Consider the following 25217-nt stretch of genomic DNA (forward strand, 5'->3'; position numbering starts at 1 on the left):
ACTTAACAAAACTGTCCAGTGTAACTCTGAGGTTACTCAGAGATCCACCAACTGCAATCAAGACTAAATCATCGTAAAGATTGGGAATAATAGTAATAAAAATCCTTCATCACCACGCTGCAAAATTCAAGCAAAAATATGCCAGACAACTAATACCTCTTCAATCTTCAAAGAATTTAATTTCCTCTTCTGAAGCCTATTAGAATTCACAGTCCAAATGAGTTACCGATTCCAAAGATTAATCTAGCTGATATTCTGATCCTAAGGCTTAATAATAATCAACTTTCAAGGCACAACAGGACCAAAATGCAGGTGATTTGTCTAAATGCAATTAATATACCAAGCTCACATGAAGCATTCAGGTTGTCCCCGCCCCAGCAAAATACAAACCAACGATTACTGCTCTGTCCTCTGTTCTGTGACTGGTTTTCCCATTTTCTCTCATTTGGCCTTACAAAGCTTTTGAGATTGACCTTAAAAACCTGTTAAGCTACCACTGTCTTCTCAATAAAAAATCAGGGCAAGATTTAAGACTCTCTAATACTTTACTTCAAATGTAAAGGTGCAAATTTTGAAATGTCAGTATGGATCATATTTATCTGTTCTGAAATACTATAGCTCCAACCGTATGTAACACCATTAGTACTGCTTGTTGATTGTTTATTAGATTTGCCTTAATAAAGATTTAAAAAAAAACCAAAACTTTTAATCTGTGTTTGAACCTGGATGGGACTATTCACGAGGACAGGAAGATATTACAGTGTTTCAATGTATGCAGTAATTTCCCACAAATAATTCAAGGTGAGATGCACATAAAGTTCATTACTTCAGCAACTAACTTTTCTGCCTCTATTGCAGAATACCATCAAGTTCCACGCGCAGTCACGTTCCTATTGGCAACAGCCAATATGAAAGGCTACAACAGCTTAATGCGTATCAGGACCAAGCGGGATCATTACATGAAATCTTCATCTACAACAAGTCCTTTTTCTTAACATCGTAAGATTCTGTGACTCTGTTTCCCAGGAACACACCCCATCTTAAGAAATCTGTTTTCAGTTGCCTCTGTTGCTTTTATTTGGACAAGTTTATCACAAAAAATATCCATCCCGTGTTTTCCAGTAAAAATTACTTTTTTATTTTAATCCTTGCTATTCAAAATCCTGCTATAAATAGCTGGTGAGGTAGAATACAAGCCCACTTTTTTCCCTCCAAATGTTTTTCAGCAAGAAGTAGAAAACAAAATTATTTTATTACAATCCTTTCCTTGAACTTCTTAACCCTCACAATTTCTGAAGATGTCATGCTAACAAAACTCATCCTTTGGCTACTAACTTCTAATGTCTTTTTTATGTTATCAGATCTCTCTCTTCACTAAAATCTACAGTAAATTGAAAAGAAGCTGCAAACCGAAACAGACTGTACATCAAATTTGAAGTTGAATGTCTCGTTTTTTTCATTCTACAGCCATGCCATTAAAAAGCAGACAAATTAGAAATGCTACTTCCAAGCCGATGTCACTTACATTTTCTACAAACTATCAAAAAATGTTAGAATGTTTCATACCAACCACTAGATGGCTCAAATACCTCTTTCCACTTTACATGCTTATGCAATCTAAGAAGATTATCAAGTTTATATTGCATATTCTGCTACTTATATGCACTATTTAATGCTGAGCAACATTTCAATTATATTTTACAAAATGTATAAGCCACAGTATTTTATCGATAGGTAACTGAGAAGACAAAAATATATCTGTATGTACCTTTTTATGTAACTGAGATGAATAAGCATGTTGAAGACTTTTTGGTCTTGTTTGTTTCAAGCAATCAAGAAAAAAAGATAAATTAACCAACGAGGAAAACTCCACCCATCTCACAGACCTGTATCAACCCAAATAACTGGTTTATAGTCACTTTAAAGCAGCATATGGAAACAGATCCCCAACATTTCATGTGCTCTGTTCTCTGGCTATTTCAGGCCAACTTCACAACGCAGCCTTTTTTCTCCGTCTTCAAGCATGCAGCCAGTGCTTCTGGCAGAAAGACATCAGGCTACACCACCACAGTTACACTTCATCTATAAACAAAGGGTCAGAAAAATGCACCTGTCCTGTGTTAACAAGTGGCCATACTCACATTCAGACTTACCAATGGCCATCTTAGACTGACTCTAGAAATGTATAGCTACCACAGCTGGGTCCAGATATTTTTCACCAGTAACACGTTATCTGCCACAAGCAGTTGAGACGCTGTCATCAACTCCAAATTTGTGTTTTATAAATAAAAGAATATAAAAAGAAGTTATGCTTGCAAATGAAAATCTGTTTGGCAGGTACTTCTAAAAAGTCAGAGAGTAGAAAAAGATGCTAAAGAGTCAAAATAGGCTCAGGGCAGCATCCAGTTGGGAGCTTCCAACTTAAAAATGAAAAGGAATGGGTTTTGCTATAGTTTCATAGCATTGCTGATTCAGAAACATTCCCTAATACTGCCTCTCATTTTTGCTGATACAGTCATTTGTAGAGTACTACAGCCAACTGGATGCCAGAACTCATCTGAGTTATTAATATCCAGATAAAAAAGGATTATTTTTAACTGGACCAGTTTCCCAGCCAAATTCACTGTGTAGCCCCTCCCCCAAACAACTGCATTAGCACAAGTGAAAGAGTAGAATGTAAGCAAAATAAGTAAAAGCTCTTTAAGCCTACACTGCTACCAACAAGATGTATATCAATCCTACAATGACTTTTAAACACAAAGAGTGAAATCCTAGATAAAAGTTTTAAACAGGCAATCTACATTAAAAAAAAAAAAGAAAAAAAAAGAAATACTTCATTACCTCCTAAGCCACATATAAATGTTTGACTTGAGAGAAATCAACTTCTATGGGTCAGCACAAGATGGAAAAAAACATGAAATAACATCACAGCCTGCCCATCAGCCTTCTTCATGCAGATCCTTAACCAGTGAGACACATAAGCAAATGCACCATTTCTTCTTTATGACTCCAAGGGGCAGGGCCAGACTTAGGTAAAATAATCCCTTTATTTCATTAAAAAGTTGATAATATTTAGACAGAAATCAGAGTGTATCCCACCATACTATGAAATAAAAAACAAAACAGGAGAAACAAAGTCCCCATGCAGTTGGTTGGTGGAAGTCTGAAGGAAAACTATGGAAAAAAGATGAAGTTCAGCACCCTTATGAGACCAGTGACTGTTTTTCATTTGCTTACTATTGCCAGGAATTAAAGAGTCTTTGATGACATCTTAAAACTGCTTCCAGCAGGACTCTGAATGCCCCTTCTACAGATGCCCAAGTTCCAGTGGAACCTGCAGTCCAGCCCATGTCACATCAGGCTGTAGAAGAAACACATGGGCAGGGGGGCACTGCTCTTCAGAAAACCTAACTAGGAAAACAAGGTTTTACAGCTAAGGACACATCCTGTGGTCACAAGGTCTCTCAGCCACCTGTTCGAAGCAAAAGAACAGTTTTTGTGTTCAAATGTGTGAATACGTTTATTTCTTTGCTGAAAAAAATGAAAGATGAAGTTTTGACACTACGGTGCCTAATACCTCCTCCTGACACTACTCAATATATAATAACAGTTCCTTGGAGAACATGTACTGCATAAAAAATTCCACTCGGGGTCTTGTGCATAAACAGCTATATGCCTTTGGGAGCTGACAAGCTCTAGCAGTTCCAGTCACAAAGATTATAAATGTTCGGAAGAAAGAGGGGAAAGTTCAAATAAAATTTGTTTAGATTTGTACAAACATGAAAAAGAGAGCTATCTATCTACACGGTCTACACATTCCCAACACCTGCAAAAATACTAAGATCCCTGTAAGGGGTGTATTATAAATTAATATCACTGGTTTTGGCTTCTTCAATGTCTTCAAGAAATTTTATAGTATCTGAAAAATCATTAGGTTTATACAGGATCTTTAAAATTCAGCGATATAAACATGCTTGTATGACCCTGCTTCTTGAGCAATAATCACAATAGTAAAAAAATTGTTACTGGGTATGTGCCTGCATCCCAGCAGCCATGTGAAAGCAATTAATATAGAAAAGTCATTATTCCTGTGACAAATATATTCTGGCATATATAATAGATTAATTAATGTAACATCTTGGTAAATAACTACAAAGTAATTTCATCTTGTGTTTAAGAAGTTAATCTTTTCAGAGAGTAAGTATCGCCAAAATACATCTACTACTTGTAGAAGAAAACTGGCTAATATATCTTGCTTAATTCATAAAAGATACTTTTTCTTTCACAGAAGTTCTTAAGAAGGTGAAGCAGAAAAAACCAAAACAAATAAAAACCAAATAAACAAAAATCCGACACCATCCACAGGGTAAAAAAAAAATTCTTTTTTTTCTTGCAAGTAATCTTTGAAATTACCATACTCTTTGTCCCCAGCCTGCTCCCTTCTCATCCCCTCTTTGATCCCAGGATCATTTCACAGTCCCTGCAGCCAACACTGCCCTCAACCTTCACACTCACAACCAGTTCTTCCATGTTTGCAAGCATGAGATGAACAGACCACCTCCCCTTGTAGGCTCCTCCATCAATTGCGTCAGGAACTTGTTATCAATATACTTCAGAAACCTCCTGGATTGCTTGTACCCTATTGCATTGCCCTGCCAGCAGATATCAGGATGGCTAAACCCACTATTAGGACCAGTGTCTGCAAACGCAATGCTTCTTCCAGTTTTTGGAAGAAGGCCTCATCTACTACTTCCTGACCAGGTGGTCTGTGGCAGACAATCACCACAACATCACCCACATTGGTCATGCACTAATCCTGACCCATCATCTCTCAACTGGCCTCTCAACTGTCCAAAAGCAGGGCTCCATGCATTCTAGCTGCTCTTTCGTAAAGGGCTTCTCCCTCTCCTCACCTTCCCAGCCTGTCCTTGCTAAAGAGCCTGTACCCATCCATTGTAGCACTCCAGCTGCCTGAGCTATCACACTGCATCTCTGTGATCCCAGTGAGATCACAGCCCTGCAATTGCATGTGGACCTCTAGCTCTCCCCGTTTTTTCCCCACGCTGCACCCATTTCTGTACAAGCACTTCAGAGAGGCACCCATTTCTGCTGATTTCCCAGAAACGATAAAAGATATTCCCCCATAATGCTGTCCTGTAGGCACTTATTTTGTCCATACACTTGAGGTGGGCCTCCAGTATTGATTAGCATAAGCAAATGAAACACAGAGCAGTTCTTCTCAACCCCTGTTTTTCTTTGACAACTACTGCTCTTATTTCATGCCTATTAAAGGATTTGGCTTTTCTCCTTTTCCAGTTAGATACACTGACCTAACAAAAATTATTAGATCTCTTCACAAACACTTTCAATCAGAGTACAGAAAATAATGTCTGTTCATGTATACACACAAATATTACTGAAACACCTTTTTTGGAAGATGACATTTGGACACTTTAATTGAAATGTTTTATTCCCTTTTGGATGGCAAGTGATCATCACTATTTATACCCATCATCTTCAAAACATTTTATGAAATAGAACTACTAGCATGGAATTTTATGTTCTTGATTCACCATTTTTCCAACCCCTTCCAGCAAAGACAGGAATCCCACTGAGTTTACAAGTAGCCCCATTATTTCCCTGTCAGTTTCTCACTGCTGGAGAATCGCTGCTGCGTTGGAAAAAAGCCTTAATATCATTAATTACACAGCTGCTCAACCTGAGGCACTCCACATAAAATAGGAGTGGACAAGCTGAATATACTAAGGCATGAATGACTACAAAGTGATTCAAATACACACAACCAACTCAGTAAAAAACAAAGGAAAACAATCACAAAAATTAAGTAGCAAAACGGTCTATGGTTGTTCCCTCAAATCCTAAGCCACATTGTGCTGGGCAGTAACTAGAACCAAGCTGAATCTGGAACTCTGCTTAACAGAAAAATTTTAAGTTGAATTTTTAACCAAGTTCCCTAAGAATGATGTTGCTTCTTATATGTTGTTCTTTCCAGCTGAATGACTCTTGAACCTGTTAGCTGCATTCAAATGAATTTTATAGAAAGCAAGACACCTCAAAGATGAGAAACTTGAGGAATGCCACTGAAAATACCTGCTGCATAGGAAAAAGAGCCCCCAAACCAAGGCCTACTATCAGAAAGCAGACAGTTTAATTACTCTCTTCTCTTTGGGAAGAGACACTTAGCCCATTAGCACAGATTTAAATCAAGCACGTGCTTTTCCTGCTCAGAGATGTCATAGGAAACAAGACGTCATTCAGGATGCTTCACTAGGAAAACTAGAAGAATTCCAGTTTATGTGTGCTTACAAAGAGAAGTGGGAGAAGGAAGGACAGGAGGTGCGAAAGGACAACAGACACCCGCCCGTCATTACCCAGGCTTCATTAGCTCTAGCATAAAAACAGTTTGTTCTGTAAACTGCAAACTGAACAAAATCTCACATTTGGAACAAAATTCAGAGTATCAGCTTTAGAAAAAAAAAATCTCACTGGTCGCTTCTATTTTGACTCAATTTTTACATTAGTCAGTAACACCTGAAAATGGAAAATGTTACTGGATAGCATATTTTGCGGTATATATTTTATGTATTGTTACGAATATATCAAATATTGAAATAAGAATGTGGGTTTTTTTAAAAAATTTTAATTGTTTTAAGTATCGAAATGTAAGATCATTGATTAACGGTTGCTTGTTAGATATCAATCAATTATTACTGAAAATGATTTTCCAATTAAGACTGTAGTTGGTTTAGTAGCAATCACTAATTGGTGTTCTAATTGGTGATTTGCTGTTTTATTTGTTAGAATGTACAAATACTTAAAATAGGATACAACAGACAAGGCAGCAGGCCCACATGACAGGCAGCTGGGGGAGCAGACAAGATGGCCAGCAGCCAAGAGCAAAGCAAAGCAGCTGGGCAGCCCACCAACCATTCCCACAGAATATTTCAATTCCATCAAATCATCATTTCTTAACAGAAGACTGTACATCAGTAAATTTTCAGCCCACTCTGTGAATATATATACTAGTGAGTTTAAGAGCCTTCAATTTCTAAAGGCAAAACAAACAAAGAAAAAAAATACAAACAAGCCAAATGAAAGGACGCTTCTTTCACTCTCCACCATCTCTTCTCTGCTCATTCTGCACTGCTCTACTTAGCTCTCTCTTCATCTATTCCAGAGCTCAGCCTTCTTTCCCTCACTAATCTCCCTTCTTCTTACCATTATATCACTGCCACTGTACCTTATGTTACTTAATTCCTTCTGTCAACAGTTTAACTTCTGGAAAATTAACTCTGAAAAACTGCAAATGGAAACATCACAACTGTCTTGAATCAGGAACCTGAACATTTTTAAATCCACTAGTCTCTCCTCAGTTCTGACTATTACCTTATCTTACAAGGAAAGGTTCTAAGAAACCTCTCAAAGTTGGTAGTTTTAAAATCTTTTCCTCTGGGGCAGTCCTAAACTTCGTTGCTTAAGCAGTTCGCTGGTAGCCTGAAGGAGGAGGAAAGAGAGGACAGAAGAAGGGGGCTAATTAACCAACACCATGGTATGGGGATTTTCTCCTCCTCTGTTAATTTGACATCCTTTTGCAAGACTCTAGGGAGCTCTTATTTAAAGGTACCTTGCTAAGTTGAGTTCCACAAATTAGTTTTACATTATAATTGCTGCTTCTCAGTGTGAGCGGATACCCCCTTACTCCTGTACTAAAAGTTAGCAGAATCCCTTTCCAACCCATGTACACAGTATGTGTTGATTCACCCTCCCTCCTGTCTATCTCCTCTGCAAACAGTTCTTGGATATGCTTTTATCATCTATCTGAAATTTTATTCTGCTGTTCTACGTTTGAGAGAAGGATGACTAGATTCTAGCAAAATGTCAAGTTGAACTATACTTATCTTTTATATAAGACCATGCTTTCCAGTATAGGCTTCTATATTGCTCTTTATTAAACTAAATAGCTTCGGCTTCTAACTTTTTCTTCATACTCTCTACTTTCTCTGATACCCAGGTCAGTTTCCTGAACACCATCAGGTATGTATACAGAAGATGGTGGATACAAATAGTTTCAAATACTTCCATTTAAAAAAACCTCATGATATCATATGAAATTCCAGCTGCTATCTTAATTCTCCATAATCTTTTTTTGTACTTCTAAATTTCTACCGTTCAACATACAAATTTTATCTTCTATTTTAGAATATCAATAATTCACTTTCACTTCCAATTATTAAAATCATTAAAAATGTTTAAAACCAGCCTCACATTTACAAGTCTTCCATATGACACTGTCTAATGTACATCAATTTAGATTTATTTTCCTAGACCAAAGATGTGTGGTTCCCCCCCCTGCCCCCCCAACACAATTAACAAGCATTTTCTATCACTTCAGAGAACATTAAGGACTGCTTAAACTTATATCCTGTATGCTACTTGCCATCATTTCTGAACAAGCGATTCTTCTCCAGTGTAATCTGAATCTCTCTATCTTCTTATTTAAAGTAACATTTTCAGAAAAAGACTTTACAGCTTTCTTACACATTGTCTTAAGGTCCAGTTATCTATTACAATGGAATTTCCACAAACAAGACCATTCTTTAATTGCAGGTATCAAAAATGAAGTAAATTACACCCACCCACAGAAAGACAAAGATAGTTCTAAGGCATGAAGACAACGATGTGGGCAGCTTCACAAACCTGTGATCATGGCCTTGCGGTCACCGAGCAGATCGCACAATGGGCAGGAATAAATATCCTGCCTTGAAATTATCAATACTCTCTACAGTACTTTGCTTAACCAAAGAAGATACCTGACTCTCAAATGTGCAGGAGAATGAATAGTAACATGGGAAGATTATGTGAATTAATAAAGGGTACTTAAGTACTGGTCTGCTAGGAAGAACTGCCAACATTAAAAAAAATTTACTCCTTGGGAGACAGACCATAGCCTTTGAAGGCCTGCTCTGACAGACAGGGAATATGACAGGCGGGGAACCTAAAGAGGTCTCTTCACGATCAATATCAGGGAAAAGGAAAGAATATGAACTCATTTTCTGGAAGGTCTAATTTGTGCTTGATGCCTTGCGGAAGCATTTAAGGTAAGAAGTTTTGTGGAACACTTCCCTCTTTTTAACGTGCTTTCGACATCACATTTGATCCTTTTCTTAAACACAAACACATCCACTTTAGGATGAGCTTTAGGAAGTCCAGGTTATATTTAATTGTTTAACGTGGTAATTGAATATCTGACCCTGTATCAACTGGTAGATATATTCTACTTCTCAATTTCTCTTAAGATTTCACAGAATGATAGCTATGCCTCTCAATCTTTTTTAAATCTGTTTAGTGCCTTCACTGTGTGACTGGCCTCCAATAAATACTTTTCAGGCCTAAAATTCAGATCCTCTTCAGTAAAACAAAAAGAGAATCCTCAGGCTAACAACCTGTTTCAGCCCTCCCCAAACCCCTTAGGGAACTCTGCTGTCTGTGCAATATACATGGGGTGAAAGGAATAAAATAGAAAATCCTACTTTATTTACTTGCATTTAAATGAAGTGGGAGTTTCTATACCAATAATTTTGAGCAACTTGGCTTTCACATCTTTTGTGTAAGATTTTCTTACGGCCACTCACCCTTCATTCTCTGTTTCTAAAAAGCAAAGTCTACCAAAGTGATTCAGGGGAAGAGGTACGCTTCTGGATTTAGATCAGTTTGATAACCCAGACCAATGAATTGCTGTTCATCTCACACTTGACTGACACAGGACAGAGACAGGAAACTTTATTCCACTTATGACAAAGTAATCCTTTGTTGACATGGCAGATCACATTCTTCCCAATAATTACACAACTGTCGACCACTTTCTTTTTACAGCCAGAAGAGATGAGTTACCATGGAAAGGAGCAGTGCTTCAAGCCAGTGCTCCAATACCTCAGTGATTCACTGTGTTCCAGCCAAATAACAAAGTCCTACTTCTGGTAGTTGCTCCCTGAACTTGAATCGCCAAAATATCTCAAGACACACACAACATCTCCCAGTTTGTATGTATAGGCTGTAAGACTAAGAGTATATAACTAAAACTAGAATCTCAGGAAAAGGTAAAAATCAAGGTTTAGAGAGGTTAGTTAACAGGGAACATGGAAAGATGACACATGAATTTGGAGTTACGTGTCTACGTAAAATACCAGAACTAGCAAAACCACTGAACAGTAGCATTTAAAAAAATCCAGTGTATCAACTGTGTTCCATTAGAGCCATTTTTATTTTGTATTATTTTTCCAAGGCAGCACTTAATATTAATTCTCAGTTCAAGACTAATTGCCTTCCTGTGGCTTCACTCACCTGGGTTTGTCTTGAACTCAGAAGTGACAATCATCATGTTTGCTTCAGTCTTCTCTTTACTCAAAGCCCAGGTCAGAAACATTCACTAGCACGGAGTACCTACATGTCCTCTTTCTATAAAAGCCAGTGTTACAGCCATCGTGACGGAGGAGAGACTCCCAAGGAATTCATCTGACATCAATGCACAGGGAAAAAAGTTTAGGAAAGAAAAAGGCTGACATTCCTCTGAAAGACATATTGTCTGAGTGAAGTGGAAGTGCCTCCAAGACAAGCTTTTCTTCAGAACTTATTTACAAGTTTCAGACAGATAGAGGGCTCTGTTTGTCTAGATTTTGAGATCAGAAACAGAATTGAGACAGGGTTATAATGCTCCATTATGAACTAGATGGATGATTTCATTTACATTATTATATTTTTATGGATTTCAGGGGGGGGGGGGGGGGGGAGAGAACAGGACAAAGTGTACTGTAATTCTTGTGTAGCTCCACAGAGTAATTCTGCTCTAGAAAACATCCAATGATTGAATTTAATCAGAAAATCATCCTTCCTCTCCAAAAGGTAAAGACTATGTCACTAAATGGAAACATAACTCTGAGCAGGTGATCCTGGAGCGAGGGGGCAGGCTATCGTTGCTGTTGAAGTTACTGCTAAGAGTAACTTCATTCACTTTTCTATCATTATTTTAAGCCTTCCCCTCCCAAGAATACCCTCCCAACCTCCAATGATTTGTGGTTCAGAGGTTTCTAAAGCCAGACAAAACGTCTTCATATTTAATTGCTCTTAATGGATTTTTCTTCCCTGAATTTGTCCAGCTGCTTTTTGAAACCATTAAAACACTGCAAGTCTGCAGCATTCTGCAAAACTGATGCAACTTCAGTGATCACAACCAGTGATACGAAAACTTCTGGAAGATGCAGTAAGAACGAATTTCCTGCAGCAGCTGACAACAGAACAGAAAACACAGAAAATATCACCATCAACACTAGTCTCGTCTAAAGAGATTCCCTCTTCTCTGTCACCACTATGGGTTTTCATCTATTAGAAACAGTCGTTCAGAATGTTAATTAGTTTATCTTCTTCTTTCCTTTCCAAAAACAAAGTTCAAGCTAACTGTCCATAGGACTGAATCCCTCGCTTTCTTTTTTCCATTTCTCCCCCACCCCCTTCCCTGGCCTTTACTGGATCCTGTTTGATCCATCTCCCCTTCTCCAGTGTTTACCAGGATTGGAATCAGATTTTTCAGCTTACTTGTTTTGAGAAGAAGTTCACAAAGTTCTGATTAAGATAGCTGGGAATGGATCTGTGTCTGATCCCAAGAATCAGAGTCTGAGGGGTAAATGCATGAAATGGATCCCAATCCTCTTTGAGATGAGAGAAAAACAATACCTGAAATACTTTTAGAAGACCCGTTAGACAGCATCAGTGTACTTATGATGTCTGGTAATACAGTTTTACTGCTGTTTTTCTGATGACCCTGAGAATTCAGAAAGAAGAGGCTAGAAAAATGCCTGCAACAAGAAAAACACTAAGTAAAAACCTAATCCAGAAAGAAAGACTGAATGAGGAAGCCAGCAAAAATAGCTATATTTGTTTTGGCTGGTAATACCAGATAAAATTTAACTGAGGAACTGTTTGGCCTTGCAGAACAAAGACTAGGCCGGGAAAGAAGAAAACAGGGTGAAAGATCCCTAACTGACTGTTATTTCTCCCATATCTGAGACATTGGATCTCTCATCAGTCCCATTGCTCTGGCAAATGAGATGAGAAAAATGACACAGCATGACGAATAGAAGTTACGAGTTCTGAGTTATCCCTCAGAAGTTGGTAGGGATAACTTGTACGAAACAAAATGAGACAGCATAGTGACTTAGGAATTAGTGCCGAATAATTTGGATATAGCAGCCCAGAAAAGTGGCTGAGGGTGACAAGCTAATTATTTTCTGAATGCTGGTAAATCCCTATCTACTTACTACAAACTTGCAAACTGCATTGGAACAGATTATTAGCTACAGGTTTTCTAGGTAGCTGCAAGACCTTCTCAGCATACATTTAGAAATACTTTTGCTTGAAATTATCTAAACTCAAAGGTTTTGTTTGTTTGCTGTTAGTATGCTTTAGTATTTGAATCTCCGGTATTTTTCAGCATCTAGCCTTCCCTTCAAGGAGGGCACGCAGTGGTTTCGGCACCGATCTCACTTGATGCGCTCCACAAAGGCAAGCAGACACCAGAGATTACTTCTTGCTATGCCTTTATGCAAGTAAACACGAGAAGCAGAACTGATTTCTATTTCTCCTCTGAATACTCATCCTTGTAAGGGTGCTTCACAGAGCAGAGCACAATCATGCTCAAACACTACTCTAAAAACATTTTAAATGATTTGCCTTTTCTTCAAAGCATATGCTTATTAGCCTCACACAAGCTACTCGTAGGCTCTTTAAGAGACCCCAAGCTCTACGTCTCCTCATCCTCCCACCTCCTACCTTCTCCATCTATTTGTACTAGATCCACTCACACTTCAACCACTCCTCCCCCACCCACCCCCACCACGCAGAAAAGACCGAATCTGTACCCCTGGGAAAAGGAGGGAACGATGCAGCAGAACACTTCAATTAGGTATATGCTTGAAAGAGTATTTAAAAAACCAGAACTGAAATGTCAGTTCTGGAGAGAGCAAATTCAAGAACTTGAAATTTGCAAAATAAAACAATTCTTTTTTTCTAAAACTAAGCAAATATTTCATCTTTTAAAGAACGAACCTTAAAATGTACAAGATTAATTTCTGAAGAAAAGGAATGCCACTCATTAATGAGACACAGTATCTACTTATAGCTTATGATCAAACAGGAATCTACAAACTACAAAAATATGAGAAATAGCGTGGTGTATTTTGTTTTAACCTCTTCCATGCAATGAAAGAGCAATCATATGGAGTATGAAGTAATTGTACCATTACTGTGGTTTCTGCAAACAACAGAATACTTTTGAAAAAGCAAGCATCACATGCATTGTCAATATAGTTGTTTGTATTTAGAAAAAGAAACATTTGGTCATTCAATATTATCAACATTCAAATAATATTCTTGTCTACTGAAGAGGTATCCTCGTTCAAGTTAGAACTGTTCTACTCAACTAAATATGCCTCTCTCCGAACAATCTGAATTGATGAGTTTCTCCACTGCCACACTTCAGCATGTCTCATGTTTTAGCATCCTACATTCTCAGCACAGGGACTGAAGAAAAGAAGCATGCTATTATTCTAAGTACTAATAGATGAAGGACGACAGGTTTTGATTCTGCACAAAGGAAACTTCTGCAATAGGAAAATTCAACATGCATAAAAAGCTTTTCTGAAGAGACTTTTCCATCAATCCTGATGATACTTAGGTTATTTCCACCCAGAGTATTTGGACTTCCAGACAAGAGATCATACATACAGGGGGACAAGAGCAGCATTCCCAATGAATTCCCAGGATGAAACACCACCATTAGAAAATGTTACGAATATCATTTGGAAACAGATATCATATCTAGGGTGAGGAGGGAGTGTTTCCTCTGAGATTCTGTCTTGTCTTCTGCTTCTCCTGACCCTAGTAAAGTTTCTCCCCAAAAGCATGTCCTTTCCACTTTTGCCATTTACATTCTGAGTATGTTACAGATCTGCCAGAGTTTTGAGTTCTTATAAATCCATTGATTAAAAGGGATGAGAGGCTTAATGAATGAATATACACTGAAAAAATTCAGAACTGCAGACATTGAAATAAAAACTTTTTTCTGATTTAGCACAAATGCAAAATATTTCTAATCTAATAGCAACATACATGCCCTCTAAAAAGAGCTAATACTTGTGATGCAAACAGGTACATGGTTTGTATGTGCAGAAGAGGATTCCTTTGTTTTGTATAATGACAGTTAATAGAAAGAGACATAAAAAAGAGGCAATTTATCAAATTTATCTGGAGGTCAAAGGCAACATGTCAAAATTTATTAGTTAAATTGGTCAGTCTCATTCTTTTTAAGGTTTTACACCTACTCTTGATTCCTTTCGAGAGGGAATATGCCCTCCTGTCGTAATTTCATTAGATAAATCATCTAATAAAAGAGTTAATTATTAGAACCTTGTACAATTTTACTGTACACAAAATTGGACATGCTGCATTATTTCTCTGCATTAATAGTAAAAAAAAAACAGTATCTGCTTCTTTCTCTGTCATGGGACTACCTAACAATTCTCTGTGTTTTAGCTGCCAGGGGGACAGTTTTAGACACACACACACACACACACACACACACAGCCACTAGAATGCACAAAACCCAAAACTGTAACTCTTAAGATTTACTACCCTTTAAGAAATATCTGGATAAATGTATCCTCTTTTCTAACTAGGGATCAGTTGTGCTTTACTCTAATTAACAGCATGAAATACAACACATTTTCTCCTTGATCTTTCTAGGTGGCATTCATTTAACAACATGTTTTAGGAAAAAAAAAAAAAAAGTATAATTCTTTCAACTTCTCTGCTTTACTGATTTAAAAGAAATAACATTTGTTTTTAGCATCCAATATTAAAAGATCTTTTTCTGAAACCCAAAGACAGTTATTCATTTGCTCTATTTTTTTGTGCATTTTATAGATGACCAAGTGTTATTGGTAACACAACCATCATTACTTTCACAGCATTCCAGAGTTTCTCTTTATTTATTAATAATTTTCTCTGAAATATTTCGAAAGTGTACACATAAATCTTTTGCCCTTAAGAGGCAGACTTCCAGTTAGTCTTCATAAACACAGTTTGCATTAAAGAATCCTCATTTTTAACATCACTGAGTAATCACGCTAACTGATCGCACCTATGGGATGCTGAAATAACCTCATTTACAGTGTTACCAAAGCTACCAAGTATTTTGATACAGAAGAGAGATTATATGGCACACAATTGATAAATTTAGCAGTCTTCAAATTTCTCTTAGGTCTTGTTCTTTCAACAACTTTTCTAGCTTTTCAAATATATTCTCACATGCAGTTTCTATCCATCTTGACATACTGAAGGGACAAGTTCATGATCTAAATGTATTAACAACCTTTAAAAACCTTTGGAGAAACAGATATTCCTAGCTATCGGCTTTGTTCTAAGTTTTTTACTGATTTTTCTTTAAAATGACCTTTGATGATGTTTTATCTGCTTCCCCCTGCCCTTTTTGTTTTGCCAGTGTATCTTAGGATCAACGTGAAAAATTTTCACCAACAGAATTACTCACTCTTACTCACTGCACCCCCAAAAAAAAAAATATTATGGAAAATATGTCCTCAGGTATTTTTCATCAGCTGTTCACTGAAAGACTTGGTGCAATTGCTAGATCCTTTGTTCCTGATTTCCTGTAAAACCCTTTCTTTTGTGACAGAAAATTGTTATCACCAGCTGCACTAACAGCTACATACATTAAAAATCTTCACTGTTTAATTAATAAGAGAGGAGTTTCTGCCATCTTAACTCACTCCTCCCTTTGCCATGGACTCCCCAACAAGTTCAGGACAGAAAGTTCATTTTTGTCAGCTGAAGCCCCATTACTGTAATTTCCTCCACTCTAAACATACCAAATTTTTATTATCCACTTATCTAGCTCCCCAAGTGTTCCTTAGTGCTTCACACACTACCTTCTTCTGCTTTCCTCAAAACAGAAGACATCCTGGTCCTTTGATGGAGAATGATACTGTGCTCCTCACCTGAACAGTTACCGTCTTCCTTGGATTTTTTTTTTTTTTTTTTAAATCTCTCCACTGTGCTTGGTGAATTTATGACACAGAGGTTGCTGTTGGGGAGAAAGCTAGCAAAAGTCGCATTTCAGACCTCCCACAATCCACTCCTGTATCATTCTATATATACACCTTCCTCCCTTCTCCCCATATGCTCTTAGCCTTAAAGTATGTTTTTACTTCTCTCATTTTCTTTACATTCAAATTCTCAGCAGGGCTACCATTTTCCTTCCCCCACTCCCTGTGATTTTTCTTCTAGCCACACTTTCTTCTTCCCCGTATTATTTGTTTAGCCTCACTCGGTCTTACACTTCTCAGCCCTCGCCCTCTCCCTCTCCTTTTCTGGACATAATAGGTTGCCATCCTATATTATCATGCTGTATCACGCTCAGACTGTATTTCCAGACTGCTTTCCACAACACAGTCTCCTGAAAATGCTTACCCCATTAAATCCCATAAAAATGCTTTTTATCTCCGTTACGATGACCTACTGTCTTCAGTATTTAAAAATTAGGACATTCCTTTCAAACTTATCTCTATTTTGTATTTGCTCTTCCATAACACATAATAATACCATGCCTCTCTCTCCCTCTTAGTCTACAGTAGGTCTTGAAACAGTTATATTTCATACCTTCTCAGAACATGACCAGAATGTCTTCGTCAAAATGCTTCTAGTGAAAGGACTGCAAACTAAAAACTGCTGCTTTAGTCAAAAGTGGGGGGTGGTATAGAATCCCATGTGCTGCGCTGATGGCTACTATATTTTCAGACAGAAGTAAAGAGCACATATAAGGTATTAATAACATCTCCCTTCTCAACGCCTTCCAGAGCCGCTGAATCTTTATTCCATTTCTGTTTTTATTTTTCGCTTTCTGGTTCTCCATTTTCTCTGAAATTTCTGTTTATTCCATTCCTACCCTATCATTTTGATTTTATTTTGCAAATATATTCTGAATTGCAGGTTTTCACCTTACCCATCTTTAGGTCACCTACTGCATCTCCCAGTTCCTTCTGTGATGCCCTTAATCTCAGCAAATTTCACTGAATCATAGAATTGTTAAGGTTGGAAAAGACCCTTAAGATCATCAAGTCCAACCGTTAACCTAGCACTGCCAAGTCCACCACTAAACCATGTCCCTAAGCACCACAATTTCACCTTCATTAAGGATTTTTGAAACTTGCTTTCCTAATCTAGCCTTCTTCTAAATGCTTCTCTGATTAAGTCTCCTCTGATCAAAGGGACTGCTTCTGTCTTTCTGCTTTTCCCGTATATGCCGTGTGTTGCTACGTGGCAATTTATATTAAAGGCTTTTTGTGTCATTTTAAAACTTTGTTCTCCGAGGACTCTTATAGGGAAATCTGTCTCCTTACATGGGATATCCATTCCCTTAAAAAAGTTCCAAAAAACTAAGGGCTTGAATAAGAAGTAGCATTCACAAGTCATCCTACTGCTTTCTCCAACTTTTGTTTTAGGAAGGTGTCTGCTCCAGGAATTTCTACTGATCCTATACCACTGTAGTGTTTCAATTAAACTAAGCATTTGTATCTAATTAAAAAAATAATGGAAGTTTTGATGAATTCTGTCTAAAACCACTACTTGGTATTTTGAGGTTACTGCAGAAAATAAAACAGTTGTGAGTCAATGAAGTGGAAAATTGCTGTCTTATAACAGATCCTCTAAGGTGCAAAATGTTCTCTTATTTGCTGTTATCAATATGTCTAGTAATTGCTTTTTGTCCAACCATTTAAAAAGGGGGAAATAGACTTACAGTCTGGAGAAAGAGAGACAGTAAAACATATAAAATTAAAGCATTAAGGTTTTTTAATTGTTTTCCTATTTTATAGCATTAAGAAAACATACCAAGAAAGGCATTTGGCCTATCAAAACAGAAAAGGTAGAGAGATTAAAAGAAACTGCATAAAAATACTAAAACAAGCAGCAGGTCATATTTAAAAACAAACACTCATGGTCTTTTGTTACTTTAGTTCTTTGGAAAACAACAGCCTTACTACTAATTAATAGTGTTTTAGTCATAAGGTTAAGAATACTCCTAGTAACATTTCTATATAGGTTTAATTATAAAAAAGCATTGTAAAAAATTACCTGGTACTAAATTATGCTTTAGGTCTACATAACAAGGAACATCATAAAACCACTTTCTGTAACAAACCAACAACTCTGCATAGACTAAGATCACATCCTTCCATGACTAGCACACACATAATCAGTTGCATTTTCCTGGGCTTTCTAAAGAGAACTTCAGTTTTTTTAATACCTCTGCATGGTTTTGGACTATCCTCAGTTTTATAAAGACTATTGAGAAAAGTGAGAGGAAATTCTGTTATTTGTAAACACATGGCCAAAACTAAATTTCTAAGAATCATTTATTTTAAGAGACAAATATGAAGGTCTGAGGTAAACGTTTGAATTAACACAGTAGTTCTAATATCCAGTAAACACAGGCAGGGAGTACCAAATAGCTGCTTTCCAGATCTAGACTGATACCTTGCCTTGCTACAAAACAACTATGGGATTTGTCGTCCCCCCCTTTCAATTTTTTTTTTTTTTTTAAAACTAGACCATTCAGTCTTCTACAGTATAGCCTTGCAACTGTAAATTGAGTTTGTACCATACTTGCACCCAGATATTCTTAAAATCCACTGGAACACAGAGGTAGGTCTTTGAAAATCTTCCTTGCAGTTTACTAAACTTCTTTGATGTTTTCACCCTGACCACATAAATGAAATCTTTATTAAAAACAAAAGGTGATTAGGACCATTTTCATAACAATGATAAAGGGTGCCTGACAGATTTACTTTTCTCCAGGCAACTTTCCAGCCAAAGTCAACAGCTAACAAGAAGTCTATCTCTGAATTCATGTTGGAGGATATAACTCACTAATTAAATGTTCCTCACACATTTCAAAGAACATTCAGATTTTCTGACTGATCCACTCCAAGTACTTCTCTATAAAGAGATACTACAGTCGAGTATAACTGAATAAATTGAGGTTTCTTTTCTCTTTAAGGCATCCTCCATCTACATTCTAGAACTAGGCACCCTAGTCCATGGTAAATAGTCTTCCTTGATACAGGAGTGACTCATTTTCACAGTAACTTCCATCACTTTAAGGTTCACTTAGGTGCATTTCTAAATACTGTGCCCCGGCAATCCTCCAACTTATTCACGTACAGATAGAAATGTTAAGTATCTGTGTACCCTCTGTTACTCTGATGAAACACAGCTTTTTGAACACAGACAGAATACTTCTCTTTGATGAACCAGCACACTCAGGGTAACATACAATGGCAGTGCTGTCCTCATGCTCCTCATAACTTGTCCACAATCCCCTGGATTTAACTAAAACCCTGTCTAGAAAGCTACACATTCATTCCCCAATCACAGAGATGTCAATAATAGATGGCTCACAGAAACACTGCAGAGAATCAGCATATGGGAGCTCGCTGCTACCTAATATATCCGTACCAAAAAGTTTTATTTATTCAAATTCTGTGTTGCAACAACTACAAGCACACAATTTCTAACTGGTAATATGTGAACACTCACCTACCTGCAAAAGACCACAAATATATTTTAATCAAGATTATCAAACAACATAAGGGCTGCAGTAGCAGCGCCATGCCAAAGCAGAGGAGATCTAATCAAAGTACCGGACAACCAGGCTCTTCTGTAAAACCCTCCCCAGAATCAGTCTAGTGAGCACTGAAACCTCTTGCAGCCCCACATCTGTGGAGGAAGGTTTCTAGGTCTCCCCTGCCCTGGGCAACCACGTTAATACAACAGGTCCAGATGTTTTACACTTACACATGCTCAATTCAGTCCTGTACTGCCGTTTCTGTTAGGACAGCCCGACCTGAACCCAGATGCCATATAAAAGAGGTCAGTATTATCAACTGCATTATAATACAACCACATGAGATGACTGAAATAACTTTTTCCAGGTGCCAGATATCTGCCATCATGTTTGGATGAAAATCAGGAATATCTTACTCCTTGCTGAGCTTCTAATCCTGCCTCCTCAGAATATGTCAAAACCGATAACCATGGCAGACACTTACACTTGATATCTTTATTTTCTCAGTAGCATCAAAATCTACAAACTGCAGTTCTTGTTGTTGTCTCCCTCTCCTGAACTGCCCTTCCTATTCGTTCATCCCCCACAGTCCTCCTCACCTCCCCCAACATGTTGACACAGGGGAGTTTTAAAAAGAAATAAGAATGAAGTACATTGCACAGAAGGGAGATTTATTTTAGCATAGGCACATAAGAAGAAGAAAAAACATTGAGAAAACTACTTGAATGCAAGAACTCTATTAAGTTATCTCAGCTTTTATTCAAGTTGAGATATTTACTTCAGAAGATTTCAAGTCAAATTATTTTTTTAAATGCCGAATTAAGGTACCACAGTGCCTGTGTACAACAAAAACTGCAGAAACTCAGTGATTTTGCAGGACATTTTACGTTTATCTGTGGGTGCCCAAAGACATCACTGCAAAAAGTGGTCTATTCAGGAATATGCGGCATAATGCAACCCAGCTCTTTCAGATCTATCCATACAGGTATTACTTCTTTGAAAGGAAGTAATCTCTCACCAGAATGGAGGGAGTATCGATCTGGTAAATGGCAAAATACAGCATCTTCCTAACCTTTCACCTTCACTTCTGTCACTATAACATATATTCAGAATTTATTTTCTAAAGCGCTTTTTCTTTCTCTTTTTTTGTCCCACAGGATCGACAAAACGCTCACTGTATTACCAATAAAACAACCCATGTACCAAATTCTGACAGAAAATCACCTGGTAAAAAATTCAGACCATCAGAAATATCTATTCAAAAAAATTAAAATGCTTTTCTTCATGAAAGGAAAAAAAAAAAAGATGAATTGTAGAATGAATATTGTATAATGAACACTGCATGAAAATAATGCTCAATTACCAACCCCATGCAACAGTGAAAACCCAAAGTAGCAGAGACTAAAAATACTATATAAGGAGGCCAAACTATATCCAAAGCAAACTAAAATCTCTCACAATCCTTCTAGAAGTTTTCTATTTATAAAACAAAGAAGATACAGGACACTTATTTCAACCACATAAACTTGCACTGCACAACAGTAAGTCATTTCAGATATGCTGCCTAAGTTTATAAGACTGTTCCTGTCTGGTTTCAAACCTGCCTTATATAATAACCTTCATGTGATTCAGCACTCTCCATCAATTTCTCAGTACTCTCACACAGCTCTCTGCACAGCTCATAAATATCTCCCTTTCTTCACACCCTTCTCTCTCTTCCTTTCTTTACCATCACAAATTCCAACAACTTAATTGATGACATCTAACCCTGTAAAAACTTAAAAAAAAAAAAAAAATCTTAAAAAAAGCCACAACAGTACAACAAGGAAATGTGACTGCTTTTTTTTTTTTTTTTTTAAGTCTTCTGTATCTCTCTGAAAAAAGTTAATTACAAAGTATAACAAAACAGCATATAAGGGTAACCAAAAATACACCACATACTTACTATTCTTGACTAAATAGTTTCTTACATATACAAGGCATTAAGGATAACAAGAAACAAGAAATCCTCTCAGTTGAGGGGAGAGGGGGAAGACCTTTCTCTAGACCCAACCCAGCCAGCTTCCCACTGCCAACTCCAGCCTAGCTTCATCATCCATTAATAAGATGAAATACGATTCACCTGTGATTTTTATCAGTTTCAGCAAAAAAAGTTCTTAACCAAAAAATGTTTTTGGACTCTTTCAGGCTCTTTTTCCTGCACATAAAAACTAAGAAAATCTCTAAAATGATTATGGAAAAAAAACCTCACTTTGGACCACACATTTATAAGGAAGCTTGTAATGAGATCAAGTAGCATAGTAACCTTCCCAGGTGAGGCCAACTGAAGAAAAATTATTGGGGTTTGTGGGTTTTTTTGTTTTTTGTTTCTTTGTCAAAGTCAATATGGTCTTTTGACAGCTCCAAACAATGCTCTCATGCTTGCAACTGGAATTGTTTGAGTAATCTCTGCATGGTAACACTCTTCAGATATACACAAGAAAGGTATGTTAGAATACCAGCGCCTCGCAATACAAACAGAATTACTTTCAATAAAGTCAAGCACAGATCACACATTTTATTGGCATCCATGCTCTTGAAATGGAACTGCAAAACAATCAGAGTTTACATTTATTTTAATTGCAGATAATATTCTGAGCCACGCTGAAACACTCTACGCTTATGGAAATACACACAATCATTTACACTTCACCCTGAACTCTCTGAAAACGCAGGGAAAATAATTTACTAATCATCTATCACTTCTTCTAATAATGAGCCATTAGAACAAAGGCCAGAAAAAATAATTCAAGTCACAAACTATTCTGAAATACTTAACATGGGAAAAGTACAAACAACAGAAACTATTACAGTAGATGTTTCATTAATTGATCGATTTCAACACTCATTTATAGCAATCTTTAACTCTCTGAGAGCATGTAAGAAGTAAGAATAGATGAATGCTTTTATTTAACGTTGTAATTTTTAAACTACAGGGGCTATTTCTGAAAAAAACACTGCAACTCCAAAATGGCTTGGTGCAAAAATGGCACTCATACAACTTCTACTGGAGCCGGGGCTTTACAAGACAATACGAACAATTTTCCTAGGATGCTCCAACCGGACCTTTCCTTCCATATGCCAGAAGACACTTAATTTCAGTTCACTCTTCTACCCTTTATTTACCCTGCCTTTCTCCCTTTCCACGCCCCCAAACAGGAGAAGTTGTCACAGGATTTTTCAGAACGTACTTACAGTCCCTATAACATGCAAAGAACACAGAAAACGTTGTTTCTCTAATGCTGGTATATATAGTGGTATTGATGTCTTTCCAGAGTCAGCCCTCCCTATTCGAAATACGCATCTATGCAGATGTTTAAGGAAAACAGCTGCTTAAGACCACAGAAGTATCTACTGTGTTACATGCTTTCCTGCACCTCCGTCTCAATCACGAGCTTCAAATCATTTTGTGTGACAATACAACAATGCTAAGTATTTTTTACGACATCACTGTAAGAAATTTTTAAATTTTATTCATTTAAAGTCCTGATACCTCTACACGGACTTACAAATAAGATAGCTACACTAACAGGGTTTTTTCCTGCCTTACATAAGAATGTTATCTAAAATACTGAAAGGGACTTGAAACAATTTGGCGTGTGTGGAAATAAAAAGCAACCTGAGAACATTTTTCCTAGTACAAGTCCAACGCCTGCGCAGCAGCTTTCAAGTGGTTATGATTCTCTCAATACTCACGTATCCAAATATCTATGCTTACATAAGAAAAACTGAAGTAATAGATAATAAAAAAAAAATCTAAAATGTGTCAAGTTAATTGATCTGCCATTTCAACAAATGGTGTAAAGATTTATTTCCACTTAGATTTATAATAAATTGTACGTATAGGTGAACATTTCCATTAACACCCAATTAATATGCCAAAAAGTAATTGCGGGTAGATACTCGAAACTTATATTGAAATTAATCTATTTTAGAAATTCAACCATTTACAACAATACATTTAAAAAAAGGCAGCATATACAGACCTTCCAGTAGTCAGATTGTAAACTGTAGTACCTCTGGTATGCAGATAATGCTGTAGGAAAGAAAAATGAATGTTGAATTTGTTTTGTTGCATTTTCTTTTAAGAAAAAGACAGAAAACCTTAAGAGTCAGAATACACAACATTAAAATGATAAATGGTTTAATAAAAGCAACACTGCCACAATAAGTACACTGTTGTGGGTAATGCATTCCTTAAGATTATAATTTTGTTTTATGAAATGTCAACCCAAAAGTATATTTATTATTAATCTTACAAATGTAAATCAAGCAATATTTTAAAGAAAAACTATAACAAAGGAAATAATTTGAAATTTTGGGATTTTCATCCTGGACAAAGCTGTTGTAAGATTTAAAAATTTAATCATGTAGCTCATTTACCATGCTCCCTGATGGCCTGTAATTTCTAAAGAACTGGTGCGGAGGGACATACAAAGAGAAATCAATTTCACATGCCCTTTCATTCAGTAACTAGAGAAACAAAAGCAAGCGGAAAAAAGCTTACATTTTATTCAACATCTAAGACCAAGACTAACCTGGGAAGCAGCACTAAGAACAGCTCTGTTCAGTAGAATATTAGCTCTACTTAGCAATGAATTTCTCTAATCACCATTCCTGCATCCCTCTTCCCCACTAAAAATTCTAGTTGATTCATCTTGCCCTTCGGCTAACAGGCTACATCAGACTAGAACAGAAACAGGCTTTACATTCCTAGAAGATTGCACTAGACACCATCCAAAAATGAAGAATTTGATTCACTGCAGTAACACCAAGATTTTGATTTTTCAAGTGTTTGCTTCTTAAGAATGGTTTCTACACAGTATGTATCTTTCAAACAACAGAAGACGACAACCTCTGCTTTGAAAAACTACAAACACTAAACAGATTAAGATGGCAAGAACAATATGCACTTTATGTGCAGGTTTATTTCCTACAAGTAGCACGGATAAACAATATCCCTAATTTTTAATCACCCTTCAATGCCTGTCTCGCATATTCATTTTCATAACTTAACAAAAGTCCTTAAGTTTAAGCAAAATAAGAACAACATATACATAATGACAATGCACACAGAGCTTTCTCTTAAGAATGTACCTTTGCACTCATCTGTCTATGGAGACTCACAACCTTGTATTTTTAAATGCCTAACGGATACATGCTGAATCATGCCCATAAGGTGCCCCTCACCACCGGAACTGCTTGTGGAGCCAGCTTCTAATTTTGGTGCTCTAAACTGTGATTTATTTAGATGCCCAGAGCAGGAAAAAAACTAGAACAACATTCATCATCCTTACGCTATCAACATGCAATATGTGTAAATGTTTACATGCAACTTAGATGAATAAAATCACTTCAAAATCTAGTCAATCAGGCTAAGTCTTTCACAACTTAAGAATACAATTCCTCCCCCACTCCCCCCCAAACATTTGGTACAAACTGAGGGATATGACTGCAGTCTTAACAA

General features: G+C 37.0%; 1 protein-coding gene across 18 annotated transcripts in view; it reads right to left on the reverse strand.

Annotated features, from left to right (window-relative positions):
- Positions 1-25217, reverse strand: part of KDM6A (lysine demethylase 6A) — a 160654-nt gene that overhangs the window by 87351 nt on the left and 48086 nt on the right. For 17 of the 18 annotated variants that reach the window (XR_015704580.1, XR_015704579.1, XM_087756509.1 and 14 more), the window contains exon 4: positions 23737-23786. Coding sequence is in view for 15 of the 18 variants with exons in the window: in XM_087756509.1 (XP_087612635.1) it covers positions 23737-23786 (50 nt within the window). In the remaining 3 variants the exon portion in view is untranslated. Of the gene's footprint in view, positions 1-10362; positions 10527-23736; positions 23787-25217 lie in introns of those variants that run through there. The other variant, XM_087756519.1, reaches the window with a different exon arrangement.

The sequence above is a fragment of the Nipponia nippon genome, unplaced genomic scaffold, assembly GCF_047370975.1.
Source record: "Nipponia nippon isolate SJK-2023a ecotype South Korea unplaced genomic scaffold, ASM4737097v1 scaffold_2, whole genome shotgun sequence".
Lineage (NCBI taxonomy): Eukaryota > Metazoa > Chordata > Aves > Pelecaniformes > Threskiornithidae > Nipponia > Nipponia nippon.